Source organism: Triturus cristatus, chromosome 2_1 (genome assembly GCF_964204655.1).
Source record: "Triturus cristatus chromosome 2_1, aTriCri1.1, whole genome shotgun sequence".
Classification (NCBI taxonomy): Eukaryota; Metazoa; Chordata; class Amphibia; order Caudata; family Salamandridae; genus Triturus; species Triturus cristatus.
The window spans coordinates 987,793,064-987,807,190 of record NC_140581.1 but is presented as its reverse complement, the minus strand read 5'-3'; the positions used below and the strand labels follow the sequence as shown (position 1 = coordinate 987,807,190).

General features: G+C 42.2%; 1 protein-coding gene across 1 annotated transcript in view; it reads right to left on the bottom strand.

Moving 5' to 3' along the window:
* Positions 1-14,127, bottom strand: part of SEC24D (SEC24 homolog D, COPII component) — a 553,336-nt gene that overhangs the window by 40,381 nt on the left and 498,828 nt on the right. The window contains exon 17 of the mRNA XM_085634340.1: positions 3,456-3,601. Within this exon, the coding sequence (XP_085490466.1) occupies positions 3,456-3,601 (146 nt within the window). The remainder of the gene's footprint in view (positions 1-3,455; positions 3,602-14,127) is intronic.

Genomic DNA, 14,127 nt, shown 5'->3' with positions numbered 1-14,127 from the left:
AGTCCAATTTTCCTGCTCTTAGTCCTAAATGTAATACTGTGGAAAACACACTGTATGTACAGACTATCAGTGGTACTTAGTTCCTTCTGTCAGTATAAGTGTCCACAGATCCTGATGCGGTGAATCAGGATCTCTCATGTGTACCCATAGATCGCGTTCGGGCGCAGCTCTGCAAATGTTGAGAATTAGGCCCCTGGTCTTAAGAGAATGAGCAACCACTGTCACAATCTTGGTGAACACTGTGGCTGCAAAACTAAACCCCATTCAGAAGTAGTCTTAGGCAATGGTTTGATCTCGGTTTGGTCGGAGGAGAAGGGACACTGAAATTAACAAACTGTCTGTACCATACATCCAACATATTCTCTCACAGCAGAAACCATTTAAGAGTGACATCTTGACAGTCTACATTTTCAGATGCTGGTGATGAACTCTTCAGTAGAAAAGAGGTCATAATTTGTTCTTGTTTAGCATTAGTAATCTGTATTACTGCTACAAGTTGCTGCTGCTTAGAGATCAAAACTGGTACGATACTATTTGAGGAACAGATTTTTTCAGTTTTGCCAAAACTCCAAAACCTAAATAAGAAGGCAAATTGTTTTCCTAAGCCTGAAACAAGCATTAGATTTTGAAATCTTCCAGAATAATCTGTACTTAATCCTGGGGATGTTCACCAGCAAGAGCACACAGCTGTGGTGGACTCAAACATTTTCAAACACACTGGTGGAAAACCCAGTAAAGGATAGAAGTCAAACGGGAGCTATATGGCAAATCTTCCTTTGGTATGTGAGGACTTTAGCCTCTACAGAATGCTAGAGGAAAAAGGCTGAATTTAACTGATTACATAGTAGCTACAGATATGCAATCTTGAATGAAGGATGTAAATTTGATGGGAAATGTATGAACTGGCACAAGATTCACACTCTAGATGTTTTGAAAGAAACCTTGCAAAATAATTTTCCGTACTTTAGTCAATGTGGTAAAGATAGGTGTGATGGCAGACAAGAATTATTCAAAACCACTTATAAATCTTAAAATTGTATCATTTGTTTTCCAGAGGAAGGCTCATTATTCTTCTGAAATAGATGAAACCTGTCAGCATACAAATCCCTAAGATGCCGAGCCTATGCTTTAGTAAATATGTGGAGATGAACAATTTTGTCTCAGGTCAGAGACAACAAATGCTTCAAAATATGACTGTCTGACACAGACTAAAGATATATTTGTTAAAAAAAGATTAACCCAAGTGGATAGGCATGTCTGGGTCTGTGTGTATGACTGTTGCTGTACGATTGTCAGTTTTCTTAACTTCAGTGCACATTAGTGAAAATGGAATCGAGGCACACCTGAAACAGTCAGACTGCATCATTGAACCAGGGTGCCCATCTAAGATTGTTGTCTAGTACATTTTGGGAGTAAAAGAAGGCAACTGATGGTAGACAGATTTCTGGGGATGCATGCTCTGGTCAGCACAGTATTCATTTACTGTAATTGCTGATAAAGTTGGATCTTATTTCTCAGAAATGCTGATTTCAGAATATAGCCTCTCACCATATGACAGGTAAACAGCAAAACCAGATGTTGTACTTAGTTAAGCAATCTTACTGCTAAGCACAAAAAACCCCTACTTTTCTGATCACTATCAAAGCAGTATTCTGATCTCATCAATCCAATGAGTGTTGTATGTCATAGAAGTGAAGAGCAAAGACCAGTAGAGCAAATCTTATTGCTTGTGCTCATTGCTGGGGCAACCATTAAGCAGATAATGTACTTTCAGAGATTAGTACCATTTGGGGGGTTTGATCACTGCATGAGAAGACCTTTGTCAGGTCCAGGGTCAGACAACTTCGAACTAGCAAAAATGCTCACTAGACGTGCGGTGCTACTGCTTGCCAAAGTGTTTGGGCAGTGTGCCACTAATCCTCTAAGTATTCCAGGGCCTGGCTGCCTGCTGCTGACTAGGAGAATGGCTGAAGTCATTAAGGTACAAGAAGGTAGTTTCTATGCCCCAGTTGACCGCTAGTGATGTTTATGCTTAGATGACTGCTGAGGTTCCACGGAGTATCAGGGAACAGATTTGCAGATGCCGTCCTAGAGGCTGTGCTGCCTGCACCCAATCCAATTCTTGGCTCCGGAAATGGTACGACTTTACCTAAGACTCTGAGTTCAGCAAACAATGTGGCCAATTAAGAAGGACCCTCTAATACACTTGCACATATCATCAGGCTTTGGAGAGGAGTTGTTACATGAAAGAAGGAGGAGGGAAGACTACATTATGTGGTGAAAGAGGAGTGGTTTTGTAGGTTGCCCATACCTAGAACTTTAACACAAGTGCTAACATTCGGGTCAGGAGGTAAACTGTGGAAAATGTGTGGGAATTTTATTATGTCCTTTGACTTTAGGATGGAGGCAAAGTTTCTTCTTTTTGTTTTTAAAATGTAAAAAAAGATCAATTTTATACTGCTAAAATAAAAATCGAATGGGTAAAATAAATCTAGTTCATCTGAAAGGGATTTCTGTATTGGTGACAGATGCCTGCTTGAATTTGAATATGCCTTATGGCACATATCAGGAGACACAAATATGCTGAAATGGTTGGCTATAAATTGTGCTCCTGTCTATGCATTTGTCTCCCCTTATCTAAATAACACAGGAAACTGACACTAAAACGGCTTGAAGAAAATGCTGTTAAAAGATGGATGCAAAAAATTTATTCTAAGATAGCATTAATTCAAGATAGAGCAAATAATAAGTTAAGCATGACTTCTAGGCCCCCTCAGATAAGCAGCAGTCTCAAGTTCTGAAAATGTGGGTTTTAGACTGAAACACTAAATAGGGCATGGAGCTCCTCTCAGAAGCCGCTATATATTTCAACACATTTTTCTGTGCTGAAAGATATAACGTGATAGTGTAGGCAATGTGCCTGGCTGTGCAACACGGTGCTGTTCCAAATGCAAGGACTGTTTTAATTCAGTGAACAAGTGCTGGGGCCATATTAGGAGGGTCCTAGTACTTGAGGTTGTAATACCACACCCAAAAAAATGGAGCGATATTCACTAGGTGCAGTATTCCCTCTATCTTCCGCGGAATGGGGGATTTCGCAGTACTACTGCATGTTTTCCCTTGTGCAGCGCCGCAAAACTCAAAAATGTTCCGGTGTTTTTACCCACAAATTTCACCAGGTTTGACCTGGTGAATTTGCGTGAGAGAAAAGTGCCGTATTTTCGCACTGCTTGTAAATGGTTGTATGTCAGAATTCGGTTAGCAAACATGCCGTCTGACATAAATATTGTGTCCTAAAAAAATATGGTCCCATTAGGAGGCGATTTATTCTTATTAACTCCAATGAGGCAATATTTTTTAAACAATATTCTGGTACCATACCTTGTAAACACGTTCTGACTGGGGAATAGTAGAACAATAAGAATGTAGGAATTGTGGTTTCGGCACATAAATACCTGAATTAAAGCTCCACTATCTTCACTTAATTTGTCGTCGTGCTTGAACTCAACAGTCACAGCTTTGTCACAGTCCACCGCTGCCATTTCAACGTCCGTTGTGTTGCTCATGTACATAGCACCAAAAAAGTCAGTTGCCCGAAAACCTACAAACCAAAGGAGAAAAAAAAGTATTGAACTTTGCAATTTGCCAATCAGCGTTTCAATGCACAAGAAGGGCATGTCCAAATATCTATGCTATCCGTATACATTTACAATGTGATTAGATGGATAATTTTTTGAGCACCACAACATTTAAAAAGAAAAATAATAATCAGTATCTAGTCCTGCACTTTTGAACCGCCTACTCTTTTCAAACATCAGGCATACCATGAATCACACGTATCAGTTTAACACTGTGTGTATGCTGAACTGGTTACCCAGACTGGATGGTACTGAACAACAACAACAAAGGAACAAACGGATACTAATCTTGGGCTTGATTACAAGTATAGGATCAAACCTGGTAAATAATGATACCGCTGGGTTTGTTAGTTATTGAGTGCTATAAATAGCACCTATTATGAGTTTCTGGGGCATAACATGCAGATTTTGGTGTTTAGCACAACAAAATCTGCATTAGATGGTAATCATGTATAGTTTCCCCCTGTTAAATTTCGGCAGGTTTGAACTGCCAAAATTTAACAAAGGTTGAGGTATTTGACACGTCCGATAATTATCCGGCGTGTTAAATAACACTCAAATCGTAATTCTGACCCGTTTGTAAACAGGGGTTTATGCACGAGTCAGAAAAAAACCGACTGACTTGTAATCTAGTCCTTATAAATATATAGGGACGGTATTTTATTACAAACTAAAGATATTGTTAGGAAAAAGTTAGAAAACAAAAGAATCAAATGTACCTCATCACATCATATGGCTTGTGTACAACTGCCCTAACTAATTATTTTTTTACTTTTATTGCTTTTCCTTAGTTGGTAAGATCGTAAGGGGACGAGGAGTTGTGGAGAAACAACCACAAAATATGTGGGAGAGGAACACATGAAATGGGACTCGGGTCACAGACAAGAGCAAAGGTAAGATCCATGGGGCAGAAACAACTTACAACCTGAACTGGACTCATGGCTAGCTGAAGAAGGGCCCTAGAGGAGGGTTAGATCCCACTGTCTATGTGTTCATTCCAAATGGTGGGATCGACTCTCAGATCTAAATGTTTGCGGCTACAAACGAACCACCGGATTGGAAATTATACCCCATCCTGAGTAATTATACAAGAACTGCTCATCCAATAAATACCAAAACAATTTAAAAAGGACAAAAGAAAAGGTGATAAATGTGTGCATTGGAATCAAAATATAAGAAAATGTAAACGGCAGCTTATAAAGATGGTGGGCGGAATTTGCGAAATTAACTTTCGCAAATTATCGCGAAAATGTTTAAAATTATCGCAAACAAGCGGAAATATCGCGAAGATGCGGAAGTTTTTTTCCGGCATGTTCGCGAGATTTTCTGCATGGTTGCGGGTCGCCAACTTACCCATGTGGTTGCTTGCGGGCGCGGCCATCTTGTTTTGAGTTGTCTCGCGGTGCATGATCGCGAGAAGAAAGACGTGATCGCGCGACGCATGACGTCACTGCGGGCGCAAATTGTCGCGAGACAGCGCAAATGGCTAAAAACAATACAACATCTCATGGAGAACGCGACCGGATCAAGAAAACTAGTCTGCGAACGCAGGGATTCAGGTAAGGCGATCGCGCGCGCGAGAATGTATTAATTTACAGCGCGAGCAAGAAACAAATTATCGCCAAGCTGCGGAAACCGGAAATTTTGACATTTTCGCGCTCTCCGCGGAACACGAAAATGTCAAATTATCGCAATTTCCGCGAACGGAACGAAATTTTCGCCCAAGCCTACAGATCGGTTCTGGATAAACATTTCTGACTGGTGCCTACAACTCTCTTGATGAAGTACAGTGTGGATCAATGGGGCACTTAGCATGAAGCCAGGGCTTGTGCAGAGAAGAGTATTGAAGCAGTCAGCAATTGGTGAACTCGTACTGAGTAGAAGGTATGGCCCTCAGCCAAATTCTCTATGCAGCACCTACTGGCCCAAGTGTAGAGCAGGAGTTAAGGTAACTGTCTGAGGAGTAGGAGAGAGTTGGACAGTAGTGAAACTTAGCCTATGTCTCGATCTACAACAGTGTAATCTAACTGGCACCTAGTTTGCGAACCACTAAATGGCCACCATAGCTTTTTTAACGTTTTCAAAATCAACTGAATGGATTCATATAAAAACATTCGGTTGCTCTGGATGGTGGCAATCTTTCCTGTAGTTGCTGCTGTAATAAGAAAGTAAAAATAGATACTGCGAGTGTTTTTGTGATTGCCCAAGGAAAGTGCAACACCTTGCAGTAGCCATGGTGCCACCCTGCATTTAATATACACATGAAAAGGGTCAAGTACTTCTTTAAGACTGTCTAAGATCAGAGCAAAAATACAAATGGGCAGAAAAGAATACTTTGCAATATTTGTAATTATCCATTGTAGGTGATAATTAACACAGAGGTCAAAAATCAAGCACCAAAAACACCCAGAGTCAGGGTTGAGAAAAATAGCAATCCTCCTGAAAAAACAAGACATCAGTAATTGAGGGACAAAAAAAAGTATCCTAATGGGTGATGAATTCAACGAAAAATAAGGGAACATATATGTTGCAATACATCTGTCTCTACCATATTCCTGTGCATGAACTAAGCAGGAATGAGATTGGATAGGAGAAAGGTTAACACTGTCTTGGAGTGGGCGCTTAAGGGAACAAACACTGGAGAGGTCACCATATTGATTAGGCATAAACATAAGGCTAGATACACCTATTCTTCCAAGGTCACCATGGTTCAAAGACAAGGCTGAGAGAAAAAAAGAACATCCTTGGTATCTCTGTGTCCTGTCAGCTGCCTCCTTCACCCAGCACCCCATGTCTCATGTGGAACTTCCCACTGAGATGCGGGTGCTAGCTGGGCAAGCCAGCAGAAAACTATTTACTCTAGTGAATATTCTTCCGAGATGGTACAATGGTGAAACCAGCTGAGATACGTGTAGGTGTGATGTAGCAGTAGAAAGGAGTTAGAAGTATGACTGAGGTACCCGTAAGCTTGAGGTACCCTTAGGATTAAGGACTAGAAATAGACTGTGACACTACGAACAGAAAAGCAAGCAGGGGCAGGCACAGGAAATAGGGCAAGAAAACAAAGAGGAAGCAGAAGCAGAAAAAGGCTAATCATCTGGTGCAGAGCCCCAAGCTTGAGTGCTGCACGAACACAATTGAGAACAGATGTCAATTTTTTGGTAAAGTGTTTTTAAAGACATGCTCAAGGGGGAGACACTCATTCATCACGCATGTGCATTCATTCAAGAAAGGGGTATTCAGTCAGCAAAAGCTTCCCTGTCCAAGGGAACGATTGGAGGGGACTGCCAATATGCCCTTAAGGCATGATGGAGAATCTAGCCACATGGGCTATGCCTTCAGGAAAGTTTGGTTGTTATTCATCTGCTGCAACTGAGGTGTAGATCGAAGACATGAAGTCGGAGGCCACCTCAGAATGCTGACGCTCATATAAACTTTGCTTAGGCTGTACACATTGAGTGCTGCAATATTTGCACCTATTTAAGTGCAGAGCCGGTGTCAGTAGGCTGGAGGAAGGTATTCTAATAGTTGCTGCTCTGGTCGGAGGAGGTCTTTACAGATCCCGTTACTCACCCACCTTAATGAGAGAACCAGAGCCATATCTACAAGGTATTTTGCTTCCTAATAGGTTAATCGGTCTTTTAGCATAAAAAGGTCTAACTATTTCCACTCTGCTTTCTTACGGTTAATATTATCCAAGCGTTAATGCACCCTTAATAGAAATCCATGTATACCTTGAGGATCACAACTTCGAATCCTGGAAGGGCCACTTTGCCCCTTCATCCATACTATGTCAATACATTTAGTATTGAGCTGAATAATTGTAACAAGTTATTTACAGGGATATAAAAACCAATAAAAAGCTCTATATAAAACAAGCATTGGCAAAGCAGGCTAACGTTTCCTCCGACCCTCTCTTAACACCAGGAACAGAAGGTGAGCGTTTTACAGAGCACTCTCTTCACACCACTAAAAAAGAAAGTTCAGTTGCTAAAAAGCCGCCTGCTGTGCTGCCTCGCCTCACTCATGCAGCAGGATTTAAGGAGGAGAGAATAGGTGTCCTATCACCTCAGGCCAGTAACATTACTAGTCTGCTCCTGGGAGAGAGAGGGAGAATACATAAATACATATATATATCTTCCAAAGTTGCCCGGCAAATGAGCCCGCACTCCACACAGGTAAGTTGGAACACCAACATTTATTCAGAGTAAAGCAGGCATTTTAGTCCGAGGCTTTTTTCCAGTTTACTGCTTGTCTCTTGCCTGACACGTTTCAGAGAACATTTCTCCTTTTTCAAAGGCATGTGAGGTTTCAACATTCAAAGCACCACAGTTACCTTCCTGCTCTGTTCAGTTAATGAGCCTCTGGTGTGCTGTGTATATATATCTCCATCCTACAGGCGGTCGCCAGTAGGTAGTTATAGTTAAGACCTATTATCCATAGGAAATCCGCAACATTCTATCTATTTGGAATAACTTTGGCGTCGGTTGACGAATCTTCGCGAAATTTTCAAAACTGGTGGGGCGCTCCAGTCCGCTCCTATCCTGAAAGTCTCGGGGTGATTCGTCAAGCGGGGGCCGAGAAAAAAGGGCGGTCCCAAAACGTGTTTTCCCCATGCAATTTTCCATAGGAACCATATCACAGCTGCAGCCCGAACTGCTGAACGGAATTACACGAAATTTGGCAAAGAGGTAGGCCTTGGTTCACACTCGTGCCTTTTGGTTAAATGTTGTAAATCCGTTCAGTAGTTGCTGAGAAAATCAAAAGTAAAATCATAGATATATCTGGGCGGAGCCTAACCACACATCTCATTGTGAAATCTGATTGGCTGTCAGCACTTCATCCAAGAAGTGTTGGCAGCCATCTTGGGACCAATATACATGAGCACCTCATTAAAAAGTATTGCAGTTAATAGAAGGTTTTAAGACTTTAGTTACATTATAAATCATTTGTTGATGGTACCATACTCATTTTAGGAATTGTGGTGTGTTCTAAGGTCATTTTACCATGTGAAAAAGCCTTCTGCTGGGATATCATGAATCATGTTTGAGAGAAAACTATTTTCTCATGCTTTTCCCACAGAGGTTTGGAAGGTGATCTATAAGCTAAACTGAGAGCATATTTTCTGTAAATTCACATTATCTTTCTCAGTCATGTGAGAATGAAGTCTGACATTCTCAGTAAAACATGTACATCCAACAAGGGCAGAGACTGTCAGTTGATTCCTTTGTGTTCTACTGCAGCTTCCCAGAGTGTTCTAAAGAACCCATCTGAATGCCTTCTTGATGGAATCAAAGTAAAAAACTGAAAGTATTTCCTACTGAGGAGACTGTAGTAAATAAGGAAATTAGGAAACTTCATAACAAACAAGTCTCCCAAGATGGCCACCAGAGACACAAGAGCCCAAATGTTCCACAAATATCACCCAGATGTAGCCCAAGTATAGCCCAATGACAGAATGTCCCAGAGTTTTTTAAAGAACAACTAGAGCGCTAACAGTCTTACTTATGACAAAAGTATGGCACACCTGAAGCCATCTTGATTGGAATAAAGTGGTAACACTTAAAACATTTAATTTGCAAAGGAACACAATGAGGGGGTTCATTTTGCCATAGAATGTATGATTAATTCTGCAGAAAGAAAAATTAGGGCACCTTTTGACTTCTCAAATCCTCTTCTATTTCATTAAAAAATTCTGACATGCAGACTGAAACATGCACTTTGAATACCAGCAGCAGACTTCCCTGGTGAGCAGTAGCTTTACTACAGTGATCTAATGAGCAACTAGAGTGCTAACATTCAGAATTTATGGCAAATGTGTGACACATCTGAATGCCTGCTTGATGGAACCAAAGTAAACAAACATTGAAAATGCAATAGGTCTCGCCCTCGTTTAAGTTAAAGCAATTTTGTTTGTAATTAGGTGGCTTTTTAGCTTTGCTTTTATTAGTGTTTTTAAAACTTTCATGTACATAACATGCATATGTATGCATATATGCATATGTATGGATGCATTTATATTTGTATTTATATAGATATGCAGATTATATATATGTTTATGTATGTATATATATATATACACACACATACATATATATGCATATGGGTGCGTGTAGAGAGGTGCAGAGGTGTTGAGAGGTAGAGGTGTTGAGAGGTAGAGGTGTTGAGAGGTAGAGGTGTTGAGAGGTAGAGGTGTTGAGAGGTAGAGGTGTAGAGAGGTAGAGGTGTAGAGAGGTAGAGGTCTAGAGAGGTAGAGGTGTAGAGAGGTAGAGGTGTAGAGAGGTAGAGGTCTAGAGAGGTAGAGGTCTAGAGAGGTAGAGGTCTAGAGAGGTAGAGGTGTAGAGAGGTAGAGGTGTAGAGGTGTAGAGAGGTAGAGAGGTAGAGGTCTAGAGAGGTAGAGGTCTAGAGAGGTAGAGGTCTAGAGAGGTAGAGGTCTAGAGAGGTAGAGGTCTAGAGAGGTAGAGGTCTAGAGAGGTAGAGGTCTAGAGAGGTAGAGGTCTAGAGAGGTAGAGGTCTAGAGAGTGAGTAGCAGAGAGTGAGTAGCAGAGAGTGAGTAGTAGAGTGAGTAGTATAGAGTGAGTAGTAGAGAGTGAGTAGTAGAGAGTGAGTAGTAGAGTGAGTAGTAGAGAGTGAGTAGTAGAGAGTGAGTAGTAGTAGAGAGTGAGTAGTAGTAGAGAGTGAGTAGTAGTAGAGAGTGAGTAGTAGTAGAGAGTGAGTAGTAGTAGAGAGTGAGTAGTAGTAGAGAGTGAGTAGTAGTAGAGAGTGAGTAGTAGAGAGTGAGTAGTAGAGTGAGTAGTAGAGTGAGTAGTATAGTGAGTAGTAGAGAGTGAGTAGTAGAGAGTGAGTAGTAGAGAGTAGGTAGCAGAGAGTAGGTAGTAGAGTGTTAGTAGAGAGTGAGTAGCAGAGAGAGAGTAGCAGAGTAGTAGTAGAGTGAGTAGCAGAGAGAGAGTAGTAGAGAGTTAGTAGAGAGTGAGTAGCAGAGAGTAGCAGAGAGTGAGTAGCAGAGAGTGAGTAGCAGAGAGTGAGTAGTAGAGAGTGAGTAGTAAAGAGTGAGTAGTAAAGAGTGAGTAGTAAAGAGTGAGTAGTAAAGAGTGAGTAGTAAAGAGTGAGTAGTAGAGAGTGAGTAGTAGAGAGTGAGTAGAGTAGAGAGTGAGTAGTAGAGAGTGAGTAGTAGAGAGTGAGTAGTAGAGTGAGTAGTAGAGAGTAGGTAGTAGAGAGTAGGTAGTAGAGTGAGTAGCAGAGAGAGAGTAGTAGAGAGTTAGTAGTAGAGTAGCAGAGAGAGAGTAGTAGAGAGTTAGTAGTAGAGTAGTAGAGAGTGAGTAGTAGAGATTAGTGGAGTAGTAGAGAGTGAGAAGTAGAGAGAGTAGTAGAGAGTAGTAGAGTAGTAGAGTAGTAGAGAGTAGTAGAGAGTAGTTGAGAGCGAGTAGTAGAGTGAGTAGTAGAGAGTGAGTAGTAGAGAGTGAGTAGTAGAGAGTGAGTAGTAGAGAGTGAGAAGTAGAGCGTGAGTAGTAGAGTGAGTAGTAGAGTGAGTAGTAGAGTGAGTAGTAGAGAGGGAGTAGTAGAGAGTAGTGGAGTAGTAGAGAGTGAGTAGTAGAGAATAGTAGAGAGCGTGTAGTAGAGTGAGTAGTAGAGAGTGAGTAGTAGAGAGTGAGAAGTAGAGAGTGAGCAGTAGAGAGAGTAGTAGAGTAGTAGAGAGTGAGTAGTAGAGAGTAGTAGAGAGTGAGTAGTAGAGAGTGAGTAGTAGAGAGTGAGTAGTAGAGAGTGAGTAGTAGAGAGTGAGTAGTAGAGAGTGAGTAGTAGAGAGTGAGTAGTAGAGTGAGTTGTAGAGTGAGCAGTAGTAGAGAGAGGAGTAGTAGAATGAGTAGTAGAGAGTGAGTAGTAGAGCGTGAGTAGTGTAGAGTGAGTAGTGTAGAGTGAGTAGTGTAGAGTGAGTAGTGTAGAGTAGTAGAGAGAGAGTAGTATAGAGAGTAGTGGAGTAGTAGAGAGTGAGTAGTAGAGAGTAGTAGAGAGTGGGTAGTAGAGAGTGAGAAGTAGAGAGTAGTAGAGAGTGAGTAGTAGAGAGTAGTTGAGAGCGAGTAGTAGAGCGTGAGTAGTAGCGTGAGTAGTAGAGAGTGAGTAGTAGAGAGTGAGTAGTAGAGAGTGAGTAGTAGAGAGTGAGTAGTAGAGAGTGAGTAGTAGAGTGAGTATTAGAGTGGAGGAGTGGAGTAGTAGAGAGTGAGTAGTAGAGAGTAGTAGCAAGTGAGTAGTAGAGAGTGAGTAGTAGAGAGTCAACAGTAGAGAGTAGTAGAGAGTCAATAGTAGAGTAGTAGAGAGTGAGTAGTAGAGAGTGAGTAGTAGAGAGTGAGTAGTAGAGAGAGAGTAGTAGAGAAAGAGAGTAGTAGAGTAGTAGAGAGTAATCAGTCAGTGTCAGTCAGAGTCCGTGTCAGTCAGTCAGAGTCAGTTTCAGTCAATCAGTGTCCGTGTCAGTCAGTCAGTGTCAGTCAGTCAGTGTCAGCTAGAGCAGCTCTGCTGACCTGGTTCTCTGGCTCTAAAGTAGCTATGCTGACCTTATTCTCTGGCTCTAAAGCATCTCTGCTGACCTGGTTCTCTCCCTCTAGAGCAGCTCTGCTGACCTGGTTTCTCCGACTCTACAGCAGGTCTGTTGACCTGGTTCTCTCCCTCTAGAGCAGCTCTACTGACCTGGTTTCTCTGGGTCTACAGCAGCTCTGCTGACCTGGTTCTCTGGCTCTAGAGCAGCTCTGCTGACCTGGCTCATAGGCTCTAGAACAGCTCTGCTGACCTGGCTCATAGGCTCTAGAACAGCTCTGCTGACCTGGTTCTCTGGCTCTAAAGCAGCTCTGCTGACCTGGTTCTATGGCTTTAAAGCAGCTCTGCCGACTTGGTTCTCTGGCTCTAGAGCAGCTCTGCTGACCTGGTTCTCTGGCTCTAGAGCAGCTCTGCCGACCTGGTTCTCTAGCTCTAGAGCAGCTCTGCTGACCTGGTTCTCTGGCTCTAAAGCAGCTCTGCTGACCTGGTTCTCTGGCTCTAAAGCAGCTCTGCTGACCCGGTTCTATGGCTCTAAAGCAGGTCTGCTGACATGGTTCTCTGGCTCTAGAGCAGCTCTGCTGACCTGGTCCCTTGGCTCTAAAGCAGCTCTGCTGACCTGGTTCTCTCCCTCTAAAGCAGCTCTGCTGACCTGGTTCTCTCGCTCTAAAGCAGCTGTACTGACCTGGTTTCCCTGGCTCTACAGCAGCTCTGCTGACCTGGTTCTCTGGCTCTAGAGCAGCTCTGCTGACCTGGTTCTCGGGCACTAGAGCAGCTCTGCTGACCTGGTTCTCCGGCTCTAAAGCAGCTCTGCTGACCTGGTTCTATGGCTCTAAAGCAGCTCTGCTGACCTGGTTCTCTGCCTTTAAAGCAGCTCTGCTGACCTGGTTCTCTCCCTCTAAATCAGCTCTGCTGACCTGGTTCTCTCCTTCTAAATCAGCTCTGCTGACCTGGTTCTCTCCTTCTAAATCAGCTCTGCTGACCTGGTTCTCTGCCTCTAGAGCTGCTCTGCTGACCTGGTTCTATGGCTCTAAAGCAGCTCTGCTGACCTGGTTCTATGGCTCTAGAGCAGCTCTGCTGACCTGGTTCTATGGCTCTAGAGCAGCTCTGCTGACCTGGTTCTATGGCTCTAGAGCAGCTCTGCTGACCTGGTTCTCTGGCTCTAAAGCAGCTCTGCTGACCTGGTTCTCTCCCTCTAAAGAGCTCTGCTGACCTGGTTCTCTGGCTCTACAACGGCTCTGCTGACCTGGTTTCTCTGGCTCTACAGCAGCTCTGCTGACCTGGTTCTCTGTGCTCACGATGCACGCACCCGACTTTGCGAAAATATATTTAAAAATAATATAAGTTTATTATAAGTACAAATATATTATTTTTATGAATATCTTAGATAATCTCTTGCCCTAATATGTATATTAAAGACACATACATATCATTTTCGAACATAAATTTTTTTGCGGGAGTCGCGCACCCCAGCATGTATATGACGTCACGTGGGACCCGCCACCGCACAAGCATCCCGTACCGTAATGCGCATGTGTCGCGAATGCACGGGAGCAGGATTCGCGGACTGGTCGCATACCAATCGCGCACATCACGTAATATTAAATGTATATGATGTAACTGAAAAACACGCAGCCGTCGCACACTGTACGCGGATCCTTCACAACTTTTCTAAAATGGCGGCTAGAATCCGCGCACCCACCGTGATGTGTACGAGACTCCGAAAAAAAAAAATAATAATATAAATATATTAAAATAAAAAATGAAAACAAAAAAAATTAATCAATATTTTAGTTTGAATGTTTTGGGAAAAAAAATTGGGAAATTTTCAGAAAAATGTTATTTAATGAATAAAATATTTGTAAATAAACAGTTAAAAAACTGTAGCAAATCAGTACAAAAAAATAGGTATAACTACTATAACACTTAAAAATGAGCATTTAAAAAACCTTTGAAATTCACTGAA